At 47.5% G+C, this 23,408-nt stretch overlaps 10 protein-coding genes across 10 annotated transcripts; 3 read left to right on the top strand and 7 right to left on the bottom strand.

The window, feature by feature from the left end:
- Positions 1-549: 549 nt before the first annotated feature.
- F4813DRAFT_385345 (Serine/threonine-protein kinase Rio1) lies at positions 550-2,299 on the bottom strand (the record flags this gene model as incomplete). The annotated part of the gene is made up of 2 exons (XM_049246237.1): positions 550-657; positions 776-2,299. The coding sequence occupies 2 exons, from the start codon at positions 2,297-2,299 to the stop codon at positions 550-552; spliced, it is 1,632 nt and encodes a 543-aa protein (XP_049103630.1).
- Positions 2,300-3,142: 843 nt separating this feature from the next.
- On the top strand, positions 3,143-5,948 carry F4813DRAFT_345247 (glycoside hydrolase family 20 protein). Its single transcript, XM_049241748.1, has 3 exons — positions 3,143-3,533; positions 3,594-4,111; positions 4,181-5,948. Exons 1-3 carry the CDS (start codon positions 3,485-3,487, stop codon positions 5,789-5,791), a joined length of 2,178 nt encoding a protein of 725 aa, XP_049103631.1. The 5' UTR covers positions 3,143-3,484; the 3' UTR covers positions 5,792-5,948.
- A 195-nt stretch (positions 5,949-6,143) lies between these two features.
- F4813DRAFT_345249 (uncharacterized protein) lies at positions 6,144-9,287 on the bottom strand. The gene has a single exon (XM_049241749.1). The coding sequence runs from the start codon at positions 9,227-9,229 to the stop codon at positions 6,434-6,436; it is 2,796 nt and encodes a 931-aa protein (XP_049103632.1). The 5' UTR covers positions 9,230-9,287; the 3' UTR covers positions 6,144-6,433.
- Positions 9,288-9,503: 216 nt separating this feature from the next.
- F4813DRAFT_345250 (uncharacterized protein) lies at positions 9,504-10,876 on the bottom strand. The gene is made up of 4 exons (XM_049241750.1): positions 10,622-10,876; positions 10,228-10,561; positions 9,792-10,168; positions 9,504-9,717 (listed from the first exon to the last, which is right to left on the bottom strand). Exons 2-4 carry the CDS (start codon positions 10,517-10,519, stop codon positions 9,604-9,606), a joined length of 783 nt encoding a protein of 260 aa, XP_049103633.1. The 5' UTR covers positions 10,520-10,561; positions 10,622-10,876; the 3' UTR covers positions 9,504-9,603.
- Positions 10,877-11,339: 463 nt separating this feature from the next.
- F4813DRAFT_168175 (HRDC domain-containing protein) lies at positions 11,340-12,839 on the bottom strand. Its single transcript, XM_049239156.1, has one exon. The coding sequence runs from the start codon at positions 12,678-12,680 to the stop codon at positions 11,670-11,672; it is 1,011 nt and encodes a 336-aa protein (XP_049103634.1). The 5' UTR covers positions 12,681-12,839; the 3' UTR covers positions 11,340-11,669.
- Positions 12,840-13,023: 184 nt separating this feature from the next.
- F4813DRAFT_345258 (WD40 repeat-like protein) lies at positions 13,024-14,748 on the top strand. The gene is made up of 3 exons (XM_049241751.1): positions 13,024-13,329; positions 13,385-13,619; positions 13,686-14,748. Exons 1-3 carry the CDS (start codon positions 13,174-13,176, stop codon positions 14,465-14,467), a joined length of 1,173 nt encoding a protein of 390 aa, XP_049103635.1. The 5' UTR covers positions 13,024-13,173; the 3' UTR covers positions 14,468-14,748.
- A 481-nt stretch (positions 14,749-15,229) lies between these two features.
- On the top strand, positions 15,230-15,939 carry F4813DRAFT_385351 (signal recognition particle 9 kDa protein-domain-containing protein; the record flags this gene model as incomplete). The annotated part of the gene is made up of 2 exons (XM_049246238.1): positions 15,230-15,301; positions 15,487-15,939. The coding sequence occupies 2 exons, from the start codon at positions 15,230-15,232 to the stop codon at positions 15,937-15,939; spliced, it is 525 nt and encodes a 174-aa protein (XP_049103636.1).
- Positions 15,940-16,269: 330 nt separating this feature from the next.
- Positions 16,270-18,289, bottom strand: F4813DRAFT_345260 (ribonucleotide reductase). The gene is made up of 4 exons (XM_049241752.1): positions 18,110-18,289; positions 17,782-18,036; positions 17,383-17,716; positions 16,270-17,329 (listed from the first exon to the last, which is right to left on the bottom strand). The coding sequence occupies exons 1-4, from the start codon at positions 18,137-18,139 to the stop codon at positions 16,719-16,721; spliced, it is 1,230 nt and encodes a 409-aa protein (XP_049103637.1). The 5' UTR covers positions 18,140-18,289; the 3' UTR covers positions 16,270-16,718.
- Positions 18,290-18,925: 636 nt separating this feature from the next.
- F4813DRAFT_345261 (uncharacterized protein) lies at positions 18,926-20,849 on the bottom strand. The gene is made up of 3 exons (XM_049241753.1): positions 20,253-20,849; positions 19,934-20,148; positions 18,926-19,876 (listed from the first exon to the last, which is right to left on the bottom strand). Exons 1-3 carry the CDS (start codon positions 20,325-20,327, stop codon positions 19,336-19,338), a joined length of 831 nt encoding a protein of 276 aa, XP_049103638.1. The 5' UTR covers positions 20,328-20,849; the 3' UTR covers positions 18,926-19,335.
- Positions 20,850-21,367: 518 nt separating this feature from the next.
- On the bottom strand, positions 21,368-22,761 carry F4813DRAFT_385354 (MFS general substrate transporter; the record flags this gene model as incomplete). The annotated part of the gene is made up of 2 exons (XM_049246239.1): positions 21,368-21,883; positions 21,949-22,761. 2 exons carry the CDS (start codon positions 22,759-22,761, stop codon positions 21,368-21,370), a joined length of 1,329 nt encoding a protein of 442 aa, XP_049103639.1.
- Between the last annotated feature and the right edge of the window lie 647 nt (positions 22,762-23,408).

Raw genomic sequence — 23,408 nt, forward strand, 5'->3', positions numbered from 1 at the left:
ATTTAATAAATATAACTATGCGCTTTGACATGGTAGTCTCGGGTCGTAACTTGGATGTTATATGCGAAACAAGCAGAGAAGCCAGTACATATACTTTACCTACACAATTACAAATAGAGATCTCAGCAAATACGTCCAACGGATATCTCTTACGAGGAATATGATATGATAGCGAAGTAGGCATAACAAAATAGATAACTAGCAAAAGCAATCATCAGAGCTCTCTTTGATCCGCATATAACTCCCGCCAAAAAAGGGGGGCAGCTAGCTCAGTACGCATTCTAACCAAGAACCAATCCACGGTTATTACTAGGTTAGGAGCTAGCAAAAACGCAGTGGCCGGCCTAGACTGTGCGCTTTGGGATTTCGTCATATGATTGCTAGAGTGTTTTGGTTTGGAGGTTGGAAAAGTACGAGATCAAAACGACTTACCTCTTCTGAATACTAGGACACGAATAGCTATGCATGTTTAAGGGTACTGACGCTGGTATTTATATACTAAATGACAGGCTGAACCCCCTTTTTTTTACTTTGACTGTAGCCCCGGACCTACCTGTTTTTTCTGGACGTTGCAGCAACTAGGCGTTTCTTGAGATGCTTCGGCATCTTTTCTTTCCGCTTCTCGGCCTTGGCTTCTTTAGCTGCTTGCTTGCGTTGCTGTAATTTATTAGTATGGCATGTCCCTAACTTTAGAACAATATACCAATGCGGATATATATGTTGGAGTAAGGGGGGATGTAATGAAAATGGGATAACGTTTTAATGCATAACATACCTTCTTTTCATCCTTATCTTCAAACCGTTTCCCCCGCGGTGTCCCCTTCTCAAATCTACTCTCGTCGTTGTCATCGTCGTCATCGTCGTCGTCATCACTATCGAGAGCTGCTCCTTCATCCGACTCATCCTCTGAATTCTGGTTTGCCTCTCTCGGCTTCGTCACTACCTGGTCCGCGAGGAGGTTCTTGTAGACGAGCTTGTCTCCCTCACCCTCACCAATCTTCTGTGCGTCCTTCTCGATGTCGTAGACCTGTTCTAGTGTCTGGGGGATATATTGATTTCGGAATACCTCATTGTCGACCTCCAGCTCGGCTGCTGCCGCCTCGTCGTTACCGGGTTGCGACCTCGAAGCGTATAATTCTTCTATCACTTCTGATAGTCTTGGCTCTTCCATCGCGCCCTTGGACTCCGTGATGAAGTCGAAGATGGTACGATCGGATAGCGTGTCGACCCCTTGTCGGCGGAAGAAGTCACCTGTATTCTTGATATCCATTCGAAGAAATTCCAGTGACCGAGGATGATCGTGCTCCACGCTTTGAGACACATCGATGATGTAGAGTTGTTCGTCATTGTATAGAATGTTGTATTCACTCAGATCTGCGTGTACTAGCCGCGTAACCTGGTACATGCGTCGCATGATACCCAAGAGTTGAACGTAGAGCTTTCTCCAGAGTTGATCCGCATCATCGCGGGGGATGTTGGCGTCACGCAATCGCGGGTACGCGTACCCTTTCTTATCTCCGAGGAAGCTCATCAGGAGGACATGGAGCTTGAGCTGTAGGGGTTCAGGGCAAGGAATAGCGGCGGAGTGTATTCTCTGCAAGTTGCGATATTCCTTTTCTGCCCATAGCTGGACCATCTTCCTACTATTGCCCTTGTTTGAGCCGGATTTAAAGCGATGCTCGCCAGTGATGTATCTCTCGCGGTCTTTGAAGCTTAATATAGCTGTCTTGTAGACCTTGACAGCGCGCTGGACGGGCGGTCCGTTGATATCAGGATAGGCGATAGCACCATATACGTTGGCCTCCTTTCCCGTACTAATTGCGCCATATATCTCGTTGACTACGCCGCGATTGATCATCTGGTAAAGAATCATACGGGTTCTCTGATCAAGGACCTGTTCGCTCGTAGCCCTATCAGCCTTATCCTTCTCCCGGTCTTGTCCCTCCTTGACATCGTCTAGTCGTATCTTAGCAGCATGTCTTGAGAGAGCCGTGATCTGATCATCTACGCTAGCGGCGGTGTTAGCGGCAGGTTTCTGCTGATTAGAATGCAGGGGTTGTTGTCGGTTGAAGTTTCGCGTCATGTCTGGTTCCCCATCTGGGCCGAGGCCATCGTCAATATCATCGTAATCGCTAAAGACGGAGTCTAAATCGTCATCGTCGTCCGAAATTTCTAGGGCGGCATCGGCATCGGCTAGATTTCTGGGAACTTCCCGATTCGCTATTTCATCATGAGAATTGGTGCTGGGTAAGTGAGTCGATTGCGATGGTGGTATCGTGGTGGAGTTTTCGGTCTCCATGATAGATATTTGGATAGATGGATATCTGCGACGGCGCTATTCTTTTGTTGGAAGTAATATTGGCTTGATATGTCCTAATATATGTATAAGACTGTATAGTTAAGAGCTACTTGAGAAATTGTGGTTTCGGCTTGTTCTCCACAGGTCTGGTCTGGCGAGGCCTCTACTAATACAATAGTACGGCACTGGGTCAAATTGATGAAGATTGTTGAAAGGTAATAAAGTTGTTTGCAAAAATAACTTTTGATTTTGTTGAACGGCGGCTTACAATTCTGGAGGTGACACAGACTCAAGCAGGGTCAACCCCACTAACCTTGAACGTAACCCCACCAACTTTATCTTATCGATTTCATAGATTTCATAGTTTAGGTAGGTACCTAGGTACCTTTAAGAAAAGGCACTTTCTTTTTGACGTATTTCTACGAACCTTACTTTAGGGCACAGTGTGTAATGGTGTGTCATATTATCCTTGTTATTGTTGTATTATGAAGTATCTAGGAGGAATATCTAATATCTGTAAGATGTGTATACTTATGTGTACACTAAGTGGGTCCAATGACCTTAGGTCATGTGACACAGTGCCACTATGTCACTACCTAGGTCTTCGCGTGACGTATGTAGGAGGTACCTACCTACCTAAGTTTAAGTTGCATTAGCTATTCCGTACATCCAATGTAACGTACCTTGCGCCCTCAGTACCTACATTAAATGTATGTAGGTCCATACCTACCTAACATACATGAGGCAGGTACCACTTACCTTAGGTAGGTACTCAACATGCATCTCAAATTGGAATCAAGGTCAAGCAATTGATAGTAAACCTCCCGTTGTTACCCTGCTATAGTCTATATAGATCAATACTATTACCTATTCATTCGGTTCTTATCAACCCCGCTCCCCAAGGTTACATGAGCATTCAAGCGATCGTCAAGCCCGGCTTGCTTTTCATCAACTTGATAGCAAGATGATTAGTCCATTATCCAATATGGTCCAATATGGCGACGGCCAAGAAGCAGGCCTTCTTGCAAGCTATACTGCAAGGAAAGGCCATACATAAATATAATGATAAGCCTGTCGCCATATGTAGGAGTAATCTGGGTAGAATTTGTATTCCCCCATATGATGTCTCGCTGATATCGATTTCTGTTCCTGCAGATATAATATCAATAATAATTAGCTGGCGTGATGGTGTTTCTTCATCCCTATTATCTGTGGCTCACCACATTGTCCAATGGTTCGTCGATGCTACCCTATGATTTTAGTCCTATCAAATTAAAAGCTAACACTTTTCAAGCTGTCCTTGCTACCTCGAGGATTGTGGGAATACCTACTGTTCCTTTTACTATTTCTAGCAACGGGGCATATCCAATTGCATCCCTTAAAGGAGTGTTGGTGGACTCCAAGTTTGCCCAAAGCCGTGATGAAACCGGAGAGACGTTGATTCCACCAAGTCTACAAGATTTCGCCAAGACATTCGTAGACGACTTACACAGTGTCTTGGGTCTCGATATTGGCGTCTCCGTTGGTGAAAAATCTACATCAGATACTATATTTCTCACGCTGGGTGATCCCAGCAAGTATACCGATGCCAGCGACTCTCCGACTTCTGAAGGGTATACACTCTCAGTCAACTCTTCAGGGGTTGTCATATCTGGCGCGAGTCCCTTGGGTGTGTGGTGGGGTACGCGAACTATCTTGCAGCAAGCAGTTCTCTCAAATGGCTCCTTATCCTATGGGGAAACAGATGATGCGCCTGGGTGGAAGACTCGAGGTATGATACTCGACGCAGCTCGTCATTATTATCCACCAGAGGTATGTATAAGGTATAAGTTCAATTCGATGTGAATTCGAGTGATTGGGCTAACGAAAGGTGCTGGTTAGTTTATAATGGAAATGTGCTCTTACATGAGCTTTTTCAAGCAAAATACATTCCAGCTCCATCTGAGTGATAATCTATATAACAATGTCGACCTATACACTAGAGAGCATTCTTTGGAACTGTACGCTCGGTTCCGCCTATGGTCTGATTCCGAAGCTTTGGCCGGCTTGAGTAAGTATAAGAATGAGTCTTATACGAAAGAACAGTTCGAAGAGATCCAGTCGACTTGTGCTTCCCGAGGAGTCACTATCATCCCGGAGATCGAAGCCCCAGGACACGCACTAGTCATAGTGCAATGGAAGCCGGAATTAGCACTTGAAAGCGACTTATCATTATTAAATATCTCGCATCCGGACACAATACCTACTATGAAAACCATCTGGAGCACTTTCCTCGACTGGTTCCATTCCAAGACCGTCCATATCGGCGCTGACGAATACACCGGCGATCCCAACGAATATAATCGATTCGTTAATGAAATGGCAGATTACATCTACCAAGAATCTGGGAAATCCATCCGCATCTGGGGTACTTTCCCTCCCAAGCCCGAATACAACAACGTCTACAACAATATCTCGGTACAACACTGGGAATTTTTCGAGGACAACCCGTATCACGATTACATTATGAACAACTACTCCGTTCTCAACTCTGACGACACCTATTACATTGTCCTTAAATATTCCGGAAGTTATCCACAGGTCGTAAACGTCGCCCGGACATTCAACGGCAACCCAGAAACAGGCGGGATATGGCAGCCCTACATCTTCGACACGAAAAACGCCGCTAATAACCCAGAGAGGTCCAACCCCCTGGTCCTTGGAGCCGTTGCGCCCTTGTGGAATGACTACGGCGCGAACGCATCCGTCTTCTCCGAAGTTTATTATGCTTGGAAAGACGGGATCCCGGCCCTCGCAGACAAGCAGTGGGGAGGGGATCTCTCCGCGTCGGAATTCGCTGAGTCGTTTTCAGCTTTACATCCCGTCGCACCGGGCCAGAACCTAGACCGGGTGATCCCATCTGTTGGATCGACAATATTCAACTACACCTCTCGATCGGTCCAAAGTAGTCGTTGCTCCACACCCCCATCCGGCACCACCGGCACCACCGTCACCGACCAGTCCGGAAACAAGTACGACGCACGAGCAAACTGTCCCCTCACCGTGGACTCCGCCTTCGCCATAAACTCCTTCTGCTCCCTGGAAACGCCCCTCTCCTCCAAAGGCCGGGACTACACCTTGTCCCTCCGCCTTCGAATCGACCAAGCAGGCAAAGACGCCACTCTGATCTCCGGCCGGGACTCCGCGCTTATGCTAACCCCGAATATAACCCTCTTCGCCTCGGGCAACTACTACCGCTTGAACACCACGGTCCCTCTAAAAGAATGGGTCGACCTCGACATCATAGGGCGGGGCAACCAGACGTTCGCGCGCGTGAGCTCCGACGGCGCAGCGGCGGTTGTAGAAGAAGAGTTCTTAGCCCGGTTGGGCATCAACGGGGCTTCCCTCGTGTGGACGCCTATCGCTATCGAGGCGCCGCTGAAGCGGGTTGGTGGCGAGGCTGCTGGGTGGACGGGGCAGCTGGCGGCAATGAGCTTGACCTCGAAGGCTTGAGTGGTGGGTGTAGCTAGGTTGGATTGATGGATATATAGATGACTAACCTAGCTGATATGGACTGCCATTTAACCTAACCTAGTTGACTCTTACGTACCTTTATATATACCAACTAGTTCGAGATAGATAGGCAAAGCAAAACTTTATATTATCAGAATCGTAGTATTATTCTCTCGTCCCGATAGTGCGGTGATACCTAGGTACCTAATTATACGTCCATGGTAAAACTAGAATAGGTTGTCGTGGGTGTAGTTAGATGCTCTATTGCTCAATCTACGAAATCGGTTGATGTGGGCAATCGGACGGCTCAGGTCAGTCCGGTACTTTGTTATCAAGGATTCTTTTAAGTAATGTCAATTATTTATTTATTTATTTTTGGTCCCTGTTAGGAGACAACTAACCTAGGTTAGCTGGTTATGATTGTGCTAGTTTGTACCATATAAGACGACGTCTCCAGCTTCATTTGGTCTTCCCTATCCGCCCCATTCGCCCCATTGAGCGCATGGCGAATGTGCTAGCATTGGAGTGGAGATTGTCTAATATCCAAATCCAAGTCACGAGGCGAGTGAGCTACCACTACCATAGATCATAGACAAGGCCTGGTTGCGATAGTATAGCCCCTTTCTAATATCCATACACTTATCATTGATCATCCAGCGCGCCCTCAAGAAGCTTCTGCAAGGTCGGCAAGAAAGCCTGCGCCTTTCTGAAGTCTCCTAGCTTGACTCGCATGTAGTCAAATGCCACTAGGACCACCTCATCTAGCTCCGCCCTTTTGCTCTCTTCCGCATCGGCGCGAATCTCCAAGTTTTCCTCCATTATAGGCACCTTCTGATACCTTTGCGAGAAGTGCGTCAGCAGGATCCTCCTCGCGCCCATGCGACGGCCGACATCGATAGCCTCAGACATAGTCGAGTGTTTCTTAGCGATAGCATCGCCTTGAAGCTCGTCATCGAACGTGCTCTCGTGGATGAGCAGGGTGGCCCCCTTTCCGATCTCGACGAAATCGTCGCTCGGCCTGCAATCGCCCGAATACGCGACCTTGAACCCAGACGGGAAAGTAAAGACCGTGGCCAGCGCACCGAAACAGTGCCTCACGTGGCAAGCCGTGATCTTTTCTAACCCGATGGCCCTTGTCTCCATCTCCGAGAATACACGAGAATCTCCTTTGTTAAAAATGACAGTCAAAAGTCGATCGAAACCATAGTTCTCGATGTCCGCGTATTCTCGCAGCCAGTCTATCATGTGCGTGTGGGACGCGACAAGGAGCTTAGCGGAGGGGTTTGACCGGGTCGTCTCGTCGTGCCATGCTTTGATGACGGAAGCGGTGCCTAGGTGATGGTCTGCGTGGAGATGGCTGATCCATATGCCTTTGAGATCTCGCAAGATTTCGGGGAGCTCGTTACCAAAAACCCGCTGTAACTGGCCAATCGTATTCTCGCCGCAGTCGAACAGGTAGTTACCGTATCCCGGGACGCGAAGGAGTGTAGAAGAGACGTTGCGGTACTTAGATGGCAGAGCAGAGCCAGTTCCTAGAGAAATTATTTCTGCATCTCGGTTTGGGATGTCCGATTCCACCTTTTCGATTTTGGCCAGAAATTCAGGATCTGAAACCCTCGTCTTGACTTTTTGAGCCATTTTTAATATTTCATCATCCATATCCATTCGGGCCAACTTTTCGATATTTGGGAATGGAATAATCTTGTCATCTTGATGCACGTACTGAGGTGCAAATTGTACAACCTTCCCAAGCTTGCTACTTTCGTAGAGAGAAGAGACACCCGTCGTCGAGGCGTTCGAAATTGACACGTTATTGTCGTAAATGGGCAAGCGGAACCGGTCAGGGTCAATACATCGTAATTTGAAAGCTTGAGTTGTGACTGAATCAAACGCGAGCCTGTTCGGACAGCTGTCTGGCGAGGACACGATGTGTCTGATTGTCGGCTTCTTTTGCATAAACTCTTGTAGCCGGGGTTCGTTTACGACTCCACGGCCAAGAATCCAGTAGATAACGCGAACACCATCCATAAGATTATCATTTGACCACTCCGTACGGTTCACGAGCGCATCGATATAAGAAGGGTCCGGCAAGTCGACGACAGCAAATCCATTCCCGGGAATATTCGGTTCCAAAACCATATCTGGAGTTACTACAACCCCGTCTGTACCCGTTACACTCTGGCCACTCGTGAGCAGTGTGTAGGATTGCTTAGGTACGCCGTGCTTTGCAGCTACTTGGGGGTTAAACTTTCCTCGTCGCTCATGGGTTTTGAAAATATAGCACAAGGATTGGTTTGAGGGTTTCGTACGCGGCAGTGCGTGTACCATTGCTCCGGGCCATGGTCGACGTATTAATACAGGTATGTTTGGTACCGCCTCTCCACTTCCGGGTAAGGGACCTGTATATACTTGGATGTGACCTTTATCATCCCGGACGAATATTTTCGCGGGTTGCTTCACTTGGTGCAAAGTAGTTTCTACCAGCGCGTCCATCTTCCAGTCTGAGTCAAACATCTGGGTGACTACAGTTTGAACCAGTTTTCTGTCCTCTTCATCGTCCAGGGTGGGTTGCTGCCCATCCACTTCAGATGCCTCGGCGAATTCCTCGTGCGTCCGTTTTCGAGGGCTAGTCGATACGATCGTTGTCGACTGGACAGGCATATACCACACCTTAACGTTGGTATCTTCCCAGTCCGGTTTATATCCTTGCTGTTCGACTGAGCGGGGGTCTTCGCGAACCTCATGAGGGTCCAAGGGCAGTCCTTTCCGGAAAATAAACCTGCGCGCCGTAGCGAGTAGGTGTGTCAAATTTTTGCCTCCGTGAATCCTAAGCCTCGGCATGACAATGTCATGGGCACGGAATTTACGGGCTTCGAGCCCTTTTTTCTTACGCTCTTCGATATTTTGTTTGAGGCTATCTATCTTGCTAGCCAGGGTATCGGCAAGGACGAGGATAGTGCCTAGAAGGCCACCGGCATTTTGCCAGTTAACCACACCTGTTAAGAAAACATCTTCAACCTTCTGTATGCCAATGTTTCGCTGGATGGCAGCGCGCTGTGTTCCCTCGGCAATATTCCCAATTATATAGCGCTTGTTGTCAAAGTGAAGCAACAAGCAGGCACCGTGGGTGTCGGCGGTAGGGGTCGTAATGACCTGGACAAAGTTCAACATACCGGTCCCCCGCAGCGTCGCGCGCTGGTCAGACGGAACAGTCTTAAACAGTAAGAATTGCGCACAATATTGCTGATCTCTAGGAGACGCTCGTAGTAGGGAGAGGTTAGGATATCGGAAAAGTGCAGTTGGGAGAGGTGCTTTTGCGAATGCAGACCTCGGGAGCGGGTCGCGATATTTTCGCGGGTTTATGATATGCGGATTTGAAGTCTCGCTGAAATGGAAAAGCCACCTCGGGGTCCTATAAATAATATTACGATGTCTCATCAGGTTTTGAGCCGGATGAGCCTATCAAGAATGACTCTTACGGCCAATTCGAAACGCATACAAATGCGTATAAGTGAATTACATATCGACATTGATGCATCGATGCATCCTAGCGTTAACTAAGAAATTATTTCTTATCTTATCGCTATGGACCTAGCTAGAGGTATTCTGACGTATTGTAGGTACTTCGTATTGTACATGTACCTAAATTACGTAACTGTTGCTATGTAGCGATTCGATTCTTAGATGGCAGTCATCACTTGTTTTTTATAACCTCTTTTTTTATTAGTGAATTACATAGGTAGGTTAGGTAAGTTAGGTACTTATGCTACGGGTATACCAACAAAACAACCTCCTTTGAAAAACAGGAACTCTCATGGTGCCGGACTTGCAACCACAATTCCTGCCAGGGACGTAGCCTTGATATTGTCGCCTCCCTTACACCAACACGTACCAGCAACCTGCCCGACTACCCCCTTCTCATTCCACTAATAATTCGTCAGCAAATATTTTCAGGTGAGGAGAATGGGAGAATAGGAGAGTGGTTATCGGTATCACGTACAACACAGCCAACATCGCTACGCTTCTGAACCCAGTTCAGCGAGTCGCATAGTGCAAGACACTCCTCGAGCGAGTTCACCACTAGTGATGCCAGGCCTGTTCCCGTCAAGTCGCTGTCGCAGGCTACCTTGTATTGCCGATGGTTTTCCCCCGATATCAGACTTCCGCTTCGGCTGGGACACCCGGAATCTACTAAGACCGTCGGTGTCGGTTCGGCTATAATTGTCGTACCAGTGTTGCTACTCTTTGGGCTGGCGGTGCTCTTAGTGTTGCTGGCACTAGTAGTTGATACGCTGTTCGTAGATGAGGTCGTTAAGGGGGTAGCATGCGGCGATGAAGCAACGCCGTTGCTTATAGCTTCGCCATCCGCAGAAGCACCTAGACGAGTCGTCAGAATCACCACCTCTGCTGCACTCGTCCACCATAGTTTGTCTAACCTGTATTATTAACTGCACTATCATTACTCCTCAAACCTAAGCCCAGCCCCGTGCCTAGGCCGAGCGCCAACGCCACCACCGAAAACAAAGCTACTAGCAACCAGAAGGTCGGTTTCTTCAACCCGGCTATCTCAGCTCCACGGGACGTCTGATTGATCTGCGGTTGCGCCACGTCGTAGTTCTTATACTCGTAGTACTGCGGATGGTAGGTCTCGGGAGCTACCTCGGGCGCCAAAGAATCCGTCACGAGCTGTGGTGCGGTGCTCGACGCGACCTCCATCGTCGAGTGCATCTTGGTTCTAAGAGGTAGATCTACGAGAACTATGAAGATGAACTAATATCTAGAGTTATTTTCATTATATTTGCACTTATATGCATCGTTGTCGCTGCCTACCTTACGAATCTTACGAGATGCCCTGTGCCGGCCCCTGACAGTCGCTGTGATGCTACCTGCATTGCATCGCACGTAACCCCCAAATTTCAGGGGTCGATATTGAGTTTATACATAGTAGATGTGAGAATATATGTGATAACGTCTCGATTATAGACCTGTAAGTAATCACCGCTAATCTGACGCTCAATCGTGCATTGCAGTTTGAGTTTAGTAATGAGCATAAATATAAAGATATACGATGTTGAAGTATCTACGATATACAAGTTGCGTACATGTAGTAAGAATGTCTAATTGTCAGCGAGTTTGACATATGAGGTGATGGTACTCTGCGCTGTGACCTATCCGGGATTTCTTCCTACGCAGCTGACGGCCTCAACCATAACTGGTAAAGCTCAGATATAATTGATCAATTCAGCCTTGTCCTACCCTAGAAGGGACTAATATGCTATTCTGAAAACGGCGAAGAAATGCGACTGGTGTGTAGGTATATATAATTCTATTATTAGCGAATCTCGCACTCTTCGGTAATCTTGCACGTTTCCTTTAATTAAGGAACGCGTAGCATCCGAAGGGCGCGAGATTCGATAGACAGCGCTAATAGGTCTATATAAATGACACCTCAAGATGTTTCCCGTGATATATGGGTGTGGCTTTGAAGGAGCATTCACAATTATACATCTATCATGAAGTACTCGTACATAGTTATATATATGTATGTTAGGTATGTTAGGTATGTTTATTATATTTTTCTGCGGACCGTACTGGCAATGTGGTGTGAAGGAAGGTCTACCTGCAGGTCTATAGAAACAATTCCCCTTGCAGCTAATGTCATAGCATTGATGACACCCAGGGGCTCTTGCCTGTTCGCCTTCGAAGTAGTGGTAATTGACTTCTATTGGGCGGCTATGGAGGACACATCAGTTTATATTATCCACATTCCTCGACCCAATGGCACTGTAACCATGGCCGATTATACCACCTCAAGCCCATAGCGTCTCCAGAACTGATTATTTCGTTCAATTGTACATAGTATTCCAGATACTTAAATCTACCTCATTGGGTTATGTACCGGGCTATTGGATCGCTCACGCTTTGGCTGTGGCGATTCACGAGGCGCGACGAGTGACATGAATGTTTCCTCGATGTCTGAATCATCATAATTGTCACTATGGTCTTTTTCACCTGACGCTTCGGCAGCATTGGACTGCTTCCTATCAACTTCTAATGGTAGCCCGCTACTCGGTAGAGGCTGTGACAAGATGATTTCTTTCGAACGACCAACATTCCTGATCCGACTTTGTTTGGATGGTCGATCACCTAGCTGCGGTTGTTGAACATCCTCCGTAGCAGACGAAGGCACAGGGGTGTCGGTAATAGACGGCTGGGGGGATTCGGGGGATTCAGACTTGTACTCAGCCTTGAACTTTGCAATTATTTGGAGCCAGTCAGACCCATACTCAGCTGCCTTGCTTATTCCTACGCCGTGAACATTTAGAAGCTCACGCTGGTTCGAGGGGCGCTCCTTAGCGAGGGTTTCTAGGAGGGAGTTAGAAGCAACTATAAACGCGGGTCGGCCCTCTATAGCAGCACGAGCCTTCCGGTGCTCTGCTAGATGCCTATATAACTCCTTGAATGGCCCATATTCCTGCTGCTCCTGGTAATCATCTTTCGGGTGACGAGGAGCCCGATTCGCAATTTTAGGCTCCAAAGGCAGATTTGTCTGAGTAATGCTTTTCCTGGGATGCCTAGCAATGTCTTGTGCAATTATCTCTAGCCATTCGTCGCCATATGCCTCAACCTTCCGATCTCGGATGCCCTTCACCTTTAAGAGCTGGATCTTATTAGTCGGGCGGATTTTAGCTAGCTGCTCCAGGACTTTGTTTGAAGCTATCACATAGGCGGGTACATCCTGTGCAGCAGCAACCTTTTTGCGATGCAAGACCAATTGTCCGAAGAGCTTATGCCACGCTTCTGGTACAGATGAATCCATTATGCTGTCATTGCCGTGTTTCACTTTGCTCCCGAAGGGCTGAGAAGTGAAGGTATCGTTAGCGGTCATAATGAAGCTTATGTTGATTTTCCATAGGCTTTGCTACTTTGGTAGCTGGCATAGGCCCAGGTAACAAGAACGTGAGTTGGTTAGTATTAGGACAGAGTCCATTTTGGCGAAAGCTGTTACATTTTGTATATGCATGATATTTGAAAGTTGCTCCTGCTTGATGTAGGTAGTTATCTTATGTTAGGTACCTAAGTATATGCATGTATAAATGCGTATATGAATGCGTATATGCATCTCAGTAAAAGCATATAATGCTACCGCATTATGTCATTATGTACATAACAGGTAGCGCACTCGTCTGCTGACCTCGGGACATTAGTTGATAAACGATAAACACTATTAAAGCGCGGCTGCAATTTAGCCTCGTTGCTTCATCTTGCGAAGTTACATCTATCTGGTATCCCCCCCCCCAATTGATCTATATCTAAACACAGATCGCCACTTGTATTCTTCGGAGTTAGTTTTGGTGAAATATCCACCAATAATCCCCATTATGGCGTCCACGCCAATGGACCTCGACGTTCCCGATAACTCATCGCCTGCCAACGGTACACCATTAACCTCCCTCAACATCACTCGTACTCTAGGCGGCGGTCTACCTAGCACATCAGCTATCTCCGACGCCGTGCACAACTTTAGACCTACAAAGGTACCCTTCTCGAACATACCCGCAGTCTAACAACCTTTTCTTACTCGGGTTACAGTTATTTAGGCGCGACGATATTAAAGATGGACGGCCTCAACCCTTTATTCTCAGTCTCGATTATGACGACCCTGGAGAGCTTCTGATGACATCCGAGAGCGACGAGACCATCCAGATCTACAAGGTCCGAGAGGGTCGCCACGACAAGCAGCTCCTTAGCAAGAAATACGGAGTCAAACACGCCAAATTCACACATAACAGCTCCAGTATAATATACGCGAGTACAAAGCAAAATGGTTAGGATGCTATAGCTTTCGGTGCCTGTCATTAGTTGGAAACTTGCTGATAACGATACTTTATAGATGCTATCCGATACCTAACGACTCACGACAATGCATTTATACGTTATTTCGAAGGCCACCAGGCTGCTGTTACATGCTTGGCGATGCATCCCGGCAACGACGACTTCATCTCCTGCAGCAAGGACAACACTATACGGTTATGGAATGCCGGAACAAAGAATGAGACCGGAATTTTATATCTGAACACACCACATCTCGCAGCTTTCGACCCGAGTGGACAAGTCTTCGCTGTAGGGTCGCCCAGCAGCGGCATGGTCCTGCTCTATGACCATCGAAAATTCGATAAAGCACCATTCGCAGAATTCGACATCGTGGAAGCATGCGCTTCAGTTGACTCTAATCATACCATGCAGGGCTGGACCACACTGGAGTTTGCCAACGACGGACGCTCTATCTTGCTAGGCACGAAGGGAGGAGGTCATTTCCTTTTAGACTCCTTTAATGGCAGTCTGAAAGGATACCTACGGAAAACTGAAGGCGGAAGTAATAGGCTGGCGCCTGGCGAAGAATACATGCTTAATGGGGGCGGCCCGAGTGGTGCTAGCGTGGAGAGTAGCGGCGACTGTTGCTTCACACATGACGGAAGATTCGTCGTCGGCGGTGGGAGGAAGGGAGTTATGGTGTGGGATACACTAGGTAATGCGTCTGATAAGATCTTGGATCCAGTTCACGTACTAGAAGATGAGAGGCCCGCAGCAGTAGTTGCCATCAACCCCCGGTTCAACTTCTTCGCGACGGCAGATCAAGACCTAGTGTTCTGGTTACCGGATCCGCATGCCTAGGAGGCGGCTGGAGACTCATCCGTCAACGTCGATGTCGATGCCTCCATCTATGATTGCGATCATGTGAACTTGAATGAAGACGATTGTCGGCCAACAGCGGATGGACATATGATCCATCATGAAGTAGCATAAGTAATAAACGGAGAGTGAGGATGCGGCTGGCTTAGGTACGGAAGATACCCCCCATTTTGCATTGCGAAAGGCGTCTAAAAGGGCATCGTCTTGGCAACTTCTTGTTATAGATGCTTGTATGAAATATAAAATTTTGACATGTCTCACAACATAAGACGTAATATTTTGTGACGATTAGTATTTCCAAGTGAAACACTTGGCTACCCTAAAGATGCGATGCTTCTAAAATCCCATTATTAAATAACTACCTAGGTACCTTTTACCTCGGTATGCAATTATGAAGTACTTGTATAATTTAAATGAGGCTCGAGCTACCCCGCGAGATTTCATAGAGCTCTAGATCCCTGTCTAGCTGTTTGAGCCCCACACCCACCGCCCACCACCAATAGGTATGTACATAGTATGTACATAGTATGTACCTAAGGCATGTACCAAACTTCATCGTCACTCGATTGGACGAAAGTGCCAAAGTTCAAAGTCCAGCTCCACAATCTACTTCGACGACACGAAATCGTATATCTATAACCACCATGAAGATCTCAGAAGTGCCTTAATCAGCCAATATCCCACATACTATTATACGAACAACCAACGACATTTTATTCCGCAGCAAAGCGGCACTCACTCGCGATGCCATACTTCGCCACGAGCCAGGAATGGCTGCACCAGTCTTCACTCCTCCTTGAAGCGCGGCCAACAACTGTACGTCTGCCTCTATTGCTCTTTACTCCCAAACGTACCGCACCGTTTGTACATAACTACAACAACGCAGCAGCACTCCCCTCACCACCCATCCCACTCCATCTCAAATCCTCAGCACTAGAGTCCTCCTAGCTAGGTAGCTAACTAACCAACCTACTAACCAACCAACTAACTCTTATACCCAGACACGCATCACAACCAAATACCACATCAGCAAGCCCAAGCCCCGCCGCGCCAAAAAAGCGCCGACCTCCTCCTCCTCCCCCCCCACAACCGACACCGCTCCCGCCGCGCCCCGCGGCTCCCTCACCCTCAAGACCTACGACCCGCACTCCGGCGCCTGTCTCAAGTACCGCACGACCAAGGCCGCCGAAGTATCGCGCCTGATCCAGAGCCTGGGCCGCCCGCTGGCCGCGCGCATGGCCGCGCTGCCCCTGCCCGAGGCCGCCGACGAGGTCATGGCCGATGCGCCGCTTGCGGCGGGGACCCCGGCGGACGAGAAGAGGGCGGAGGATGTGGGGGGGCCTGCGCTGCCGGAAGGGAGTACAGGTGGTGGAAAGGCGCCGGGACAGGCACAGGGACAAGCGGGAGGAGGTGGTGGTGGTGGGAAGGGGAAGAAGAAGCGTGGGAAGAAGTGAGGAAATGGATGATGAATAAATGCAGAGGGAGGGAGGGAAGAGAAGGATTGGAAAGTCTACGTTGGGTTGTATCCGATCGAAAAGAGATACTACATAGAGAGACGGACAGTCCCATGCATTACATCATAGCATTGCTATAAGGTTACTTATAGTTGGAATTATATTCAAAGCTTGATTAAAGCTTTGATTACGAGACAGGCTGTATGGGAAAGCCTAGTGCTTGAACGGACACATACCAATGAACCTACAAATACGAACACAGCAGTAGAGCAACATTACCCTACAATTCAATTATCACTCAACACCGAATCACATGATACCAATATAGTATGTCTTCATCATTTGCATCAATTGAGCTATCACTACGTCCGCGTCTCGTGCATCAAGTCATTTGCCCCATCCGTCCGACCATCCATTCGGAGCTTATTGTTTGTTTCATTCCTCCGTGGGCCATCTCTTCGTAAAGAGGCCAGCAACGCCGTAACGCCCAGTGATTATGACCCTATCGTGACAGATAAAAAGGGAAAAATAGGGTTGAAGATCCAAGGGGGACCACCCGGTCGATGGATCCAACCGTAATTGTACCGCCGAGACAATTGCTCGCCGGTCTATAGTTTTGTATTAAGACCCTCTAAGCTCTAACAAGTTGGAATGGCGTTGAAGGAAGTAGCGTGAATATAGTATTACATGAGGGCGGATCTAATCGAGAATGAGAGAAGGGGGTATCGAAAAAAGGACGTAAGAGAAAGAGGCGCGAGATCATCAAGCTGATGAGAAGCTTAAAAGTCATCGTCGAAGGTGAAATCGCCTCCGTTCTCGTTCTCTGCAGGGGTAGCTGCGTCGTCGTTCTTCTTAGTGCTGGCCATGACACCTGCCTTCTGGTAGTCACCAACACGCTTCTCGAAGAAGTTAGTCTTGCCACCCAGGGAAATATTCTCCATGAAGTCGAATGGGTTGGAAGAGCGGTAGATCTTCTCGTTGCCGAGAGCGACTAGTAGGCGGTCGGCGACGAACTCGATGTACTGCTTCATCAGGTTGGAGTTCATGCCGAGTAAGGCGCAAGGTAAGGCCTCTGTCAAGAACTCCTGCTCTATGGTGACAGCGTCTCTAATGATCTTCTCGATGACGTCCTTGCCGGGCCGGTTCTTGAGGTGTGTGAAGAGAAGACAGGCGAAATCGGTATGTAGACCCTCGTCACGCGAGATGAGCTCGTTGGAGAAAGTGAGACCAGGCATGAGGCCACGCTTCTTTAGCCAGAAGATAGAAGCGAAAGCACCGCTGAAGAAAATACCCTCAACAGCAGCAAAAGCAATCAAACGCTGAGCAAAGGTAGAGTTCTTGTCAGCGATCCATTGCAGAGCCCAATCCGCCTTCTTGCGAATGCAGGGGACTAGACAAAGGTTAGTCATGTGGTAGTTTAGATGCGGGATAAAGTGAACTTACTAGTGTCAATGGCGTTGAAGAGATGAGTCTTCTGGGCGGGCTCCTTGATGTAGGTATCAATGAGCAGAGAGTAAGTCTCAGAGTGAATGTTCTCCATCATGATCTGGAAACCGTAGAAGCATCGTGCTTCAGGGATCTGAACCTCGCCGCTGAATCGCTCAACCAGGTTCTCGTTGACAATGCCGTCTGACGCAGCGAAGAAGGCAAGGATGTGAGAGACAAAGAACTTCTCGTCATCGTTGAGTCTGTTGTTCCAGTCGTGAAGATCCTTGGACAGGTCGATCTCTTCGGCAGTCCAGAAGGACGCCTCGTGCTTCTTGTACATCTGCCAGATCTGTGGGGTAAATTAGTATATGACACGTAAAAAAACACTTTACGCGTCTAAGACGCGTTACTCACCTCATGGTACTTGATGGGGAACAGGACGAACCGCTGAGGGTTCTCTTGTAGGATGGGCTCATCAGCCTCCTCAGGCCTAATGGTAGGCGCAACAGCAACCTTCTCTTCTTGCCTCTTTTCAATTTGTTGGTGTGAATCAATCTCTTTGGCCAGGGCATCGATGTTGGAGTCGAAAGGGGCGTTCTCCTTGCCGGCGGAGAAGTCCAGCTTCTTGATGGGAGAGTCCATGTTCAATGACTCCATGGCAGAGGCAGCCTATATAGCATGATGAGTTAGCAACAATTTTTTCCAATGGCATGAAAATAACTAGGAGGGTAACGTTATGTACCTTCTTGGAGGGGGTGATGTTAGAGGCCATTGTGAAGATGTGAGGTTGAAAGTAGGAATTGCAATTGTAAATTGGACAAGGGGAATAGACAATTGACTTGCAATGATCACCGAGTAAGAATGATAATCACGCGTTAAGTGGAAGTAATCGTTGTTGTTGGGATGCAAGGACAAGAAGCGTGTTTAGTTAGAATAAGTCGGATCTAAGATCTTTTAAAAGCTGTCTTGCGCCGAGTCACGTGTTAAATTAACTGGGATCGACGCGATAAAAAAAACGCGTCTTAAACCCCGCCACTTTTTTTCACGCGTTATCCAGGGGTTGCAGCTTCCACTATGAGGAAAGTACCCACGCCGCACTAAAAAATATATAGGTTAGGTACCTAGGTACACTTACCATACAAGGTACAGTGCAAGGTACTAAAACAAATAAGAGCTGTTGATGCAATTGGCCTATATGTAATTGTCCCTGCAGCTAACCCAGCTGTTCCCTTTTCAAAGGTTCTTCTTAGAAATGTAGCTCGGTCCTCTCGGCACTGGCTTCATGTGTCACAAACCAGGGATATTTACACCAACTAGGATTATCAGATCACAGTCATCAGATAAACAAGCAACCGAAAGGGGTATGGGTGAGATCCCTAGTTTCTACATAGGTTAGCTGATTCAAGATCAGCTAATGATTACTTGTCACTGCGAATCATCATCGACTTTGGACTGTTTGACTCCGGACCTAATATCGGTCTTGTGGGTTACTGTCCTCGGATTACGAGGCATACCAGATATACGATAGGCTATGTGTTGAGTCGTGCCATTGAGTCGTGCTCCAGAGTAACAGAACTCGTTGTTTCAAATAGTGTAATCCAATCCATTGTCTCATAAAAGTCTAGTACTAATAGCTGCCATCTCATTAAATATGAACCCCCCTCCATTATGACATAATGTTTATATGGTATCTTAGTCTCATCTATTCGTCTGCTTAATTTGCCGTTGCACCTAGACCTGCTATGCTCATCCTACATTATGCATCATATGCATTGTCGTGTCCCAATTTCGAAATAATCAAGAATAGTCAAAAGCATAAAAGCCAAATCGAACAATAATAGTAAACGGTCTCGTACGGAGAAACCAAACTCGTAGTATCGTGACGCGTATGAAGAAGCCCCTCCAAAGTAATTAACGCGATCTGATCTTCTTAATTGAACCCCACAGCTCGTAATTGTTAGCGGGTCCCTAGTTCCGTCTACCAGCCTCGATATCAGCTGGACGAGATCTCTTGCTACCTAACCCAAAGAAACTTCTGCTCGAGCCTCCTCGTCGATCGTCATGAACCCTGACTCGAGCGGGTTGTGACGGTTGGGCCAATTCGGTTGCGACACCGGTTTCCTGGGGAACATGGTCTGTTCGTAATTGGTCTCTAGACCTTTCACCTTGACGCGTAGCTCGAGACGACGCGTGCTCAGGTGACTCCGAATTAAATCGATCAAACTCGGCCGCATCGCTGGGGTCCAAATCTGGCACCGGCAATTTACTAGCGCGAAGATTCTTCTTGCCTTTCTTTCGTAGATAATCTTCTAATGCCACTGCGTTACGTGTGTTGGCAAGAATGACGGCATCGGCAATATCTCCGACAAACGGGACCAACCCGGCGATAAGATCTATCAACACCAGCACATACATCCAGGCCCATATCTGAACCGGAAGCCCTCCTTCAACCTGCTTGGCTGTACGGACTACCATCATCGCGAGAAGGGCATCGACGACATCTCCAGCACTATTAGATATATTTATTAGCACGTGAATATATCCATGAACGAGCCGAGTTACTCACAAAGGGACGATACCGATAACACTGCCCCAACCAAACTTCAACCCCATGAAGCTCCCAAAGCTCATATCTAGTCGGTATGCTCTTCTCTTCACCTTGGTCAAGATCTTCGCATCGTGCTCCGAAAGGCCAGGCGGTAAGGCTTTGCGGACCTTCTTAAACTTCCCTGTTGGTGTGCCATCAAGCCTTGTCGCTGGAACTTGTTCGAAGTATGGGTCCTTTGATTTATATCATGTTAGTATCGTTTGCTTTGCAATTGACCTAATGCCGAGTTTATGCTATTAGGTCAATAGCAGTAACAAAAAGAAATCATGCCGCTTACTGCCGCTCCGAATTGGTTCCCTGCTGTCTCCTTAAGGATCTTTTTCGATACAAATTTCGCGATAACGCCCGCCATCTTGTTCTTAGGATCGAAGTAGAATTGATTGTCTAATGGTAGATGTATTGGTGGAGAGCTGTTAAATATTGTCGAAGAAGTCGATTAAATAAGGAAGACGCGGTTGTCGTGTCGTTCGATAAGTATAAAATAGTTGGTAAATACCTACCTATTAGATCATATACCGCTGTTGCTTGTTGACTTCAAGCGACTTGTTAGTTGCGCATTCGCAGCCAAGACACTTTTCAAAATAGTAAAGTCTCCCTCAGAGCAGTGGGAACAAAGGGAAGATTGAAAGACCTTTATTTATTGAAACTTGTAATGACAACTAACGAGACAATAGCGGTCTATCTAGGTACATACGTAACCCTGAATGTGGTTGTGACGTTTTTCAAGTTTTCCCTTTCCCTAACTTAGGTGATTGGTGCTGTTATGCGCCAATACGAGAGGCAGCCAGCCAAGTCATCCAAGTTAGAGAAATGATGATGTCAAACGGCAAATTAAACGCATTAACCCATTTAAGGTTAATCGATCTACCGTGCTTTATGCGTAACATGTATCTATGTAGAGAATGGACCCCTATCTTCCATGCTAGCGGCAGTTATGGAACTTAATGTGGCTTGTGGCGCAGCCACTCAGCCACAAAACCCTCCAATTCACATCCGTAGGTCTCGTGATCATCGTCATCCTGTAAACAAACCACACAATGTGTGTATAAGTGCCTCGAGGCCTCCCTCTGCGATGACATTCTCGCCACTAGAAAGAGTCGGAATAAACGGTAGGTGTAAGGGTATTTCCTTAGTCTCTAATAATGAGCGTTAGAAGAAACAATCGAAAAGGTCGGCTCTATTTCAAAAGGTAATGTGTGGTCCTCTTTAATCTCTGGTCTATCATTAGCTATTATGGGAAGACTATCCCTTTCCATATATTTATTTGACTTATAAATAACCTGCTCGGTCGCCCTAGTCACAGCCCTAGGGCAATATAGTCAGTTACTATAGACATATGATCCGCTTCAACCTCTGAAAAGATTTGGGTTGAGATTCCACGCCCACCCCGTTTTATACCATGCTTGCTTTCCTCGACTTCCGTACTACCAGTCTAGATGTTATGAGGATTATTGTGCTTCCAATAACAATTGTTGATCCCGCCCAAATCTGCGCCCATATGTATTTCCCTCCGCTTGCATCAATGATGGCGCCCATAGTAGGAGGTCCGGACAGAGTAGCAAAGCCGCAAAGGCCAAACGCCATGCCGATCCACGTCCCCATCTTCCCCACGTCTTCAACAAAGCTGCTAGCTGCACTCGAAAATATTCCCTGAGCAGCTCCGTTCACAAACCCCATGACGACAGAATAAGCATACATGTCTGCCCGCTTATGGACACCTATCCAACCAAACGCCATGATCCCCAAGGCAAGGCAATTCAGGCCATAAATATCAACAGGGCCGACGTAACGATCGGCGATGTAGCCGAACAAGGGGCGCGCGGGCATGGCAACTGCATTGTTAATGAGCACGAAATTAATGGACTCTAGGTCGCTTAGTCCAATACTCTCGCGAGCAAACGAGTTAATCTGGTGGAATATGGTTAGCATCCAAGCCACATGTTGTTATCAAACCGAAATGGTTAGGGACTCACGTATATTAACATTGTGAATAGAGAGAAATATATGAGGAACGCGCCCACGGTGAACAAGGTATATGGGATGTTCTTGAAGGCACTCAGGTCGAGAAGCGGCGCAGGGACTCTCCGCAGTTTCCGCGGCTTCAAGAGGCTGAATCCAGCGATAGCCAAAGCAATGCTTATGAATCCGCATATCCTAACTGCCCACGGAAAGCCAACCTTGGGTGTCAAGAATTGGACAAGGGCTGGGTATAGGATAGCGCCACTGCTCGATCCGCATCCGTTGAGGGACACGGCAAGCGAGCGCTTCTTTTTGAAGTATGTAGCGACATTTGCAGTCGCGGGCATGAACATCAACCCAGCACCGATGCCCTGACAGAACCCTTGCGCAAGCAGAATCTGCCAGTACGTGTTCGCTAAACTGGTCATGAACATGCCAAATATGCACATTACAGCTCCAATAGCATACAAGTGCCGCGGGTATCCTGCGTCTGACAGTCGTCCGGATATCATCCCGACGAGGAAACATAAGAATATTTGTATCGAGCCTATCCAAGACACTTGCGAGGCCGGTAGATTCAACGTCTGCTTATAATAGAGCTGGAAAACTGAGAAACCCGTGCCGTAACCCCAGGACATCATATTGGCGATGTGGGCCGGTATAATTTGAGACCACGCAAGCCACCCTCCATCTAGCGGCTCGTCAAGAGGTATAGTATCCGAAGGAACGTCCATTTTTGTGGCATCTTCTCTTACGAGGACTGTAGAGCTATTCTTCGCTTCGGGCTGGGAGCTCGAGCTTCCCTCTGAGGAGGATGTTATCATCATGTTTATTGATGAGGTATGATCAAACGCATCGGTATTTTTACTGGCAAGATTTAGGAATGCCCATTATTATTAACAAGATTTCGGTTTAGGGACAGGTCGGATTATATGTAGGTAGCTATATATGTTCATAGCCAAAACTTTACGGCGCGTTCAGACAATATAAGCTCCCAAAGCGACATACGCCCCTAAACTCAAATTATCACAGTATTCGAGACGCTCCGACATCGCTTTTTACACTATACTGTTGTTCATGCAGTCTACATTATGAAATATTACAACTCCACCACGAGGGCGTCCTTAGAGGGATATAACGTATAGGTTTGAGTATGTATACGGCCGATCGTATAGGCGAACCAAGACTGCCGACGTCTTGCGGTCAACTATTTTCGGGGACTGGAACGGGAACGGTGCTCCGATGTCCCCCCTTAGGCATCGATGGCCGGGCTCCATCCTATCAGGAGGCAGGCATTTCTTGATAATCAAGGTCGCAATAGACTAATTGCATCACTTAGAATAGATATATCAGATATCAACGAACTCAAATCCGATAGCGCTACGAATTATTCATAGCACAAGGTCTACGATATAAGAGTTATGAAGTCGTGCTGTAGCTGTAGCGTTGTCTCGGGCCGACGCAATGCTACGAT

Source organism: Daldinia decipiens (genome assembly GCF_022478715.1).
Source record: "Daldinia decipiens strain CBS 113046 unplaced genomic scaffold F4813scaffold_3, whole genome shotgun sequence".
NCBI classification, from domain to species: domain Eukaryota; kingdom Fungi; phylum Ascomycota; class Sordariomycetes; order Xylariales; family Hypoxylaceae; genus Daldinia; species Daldinia decipiens.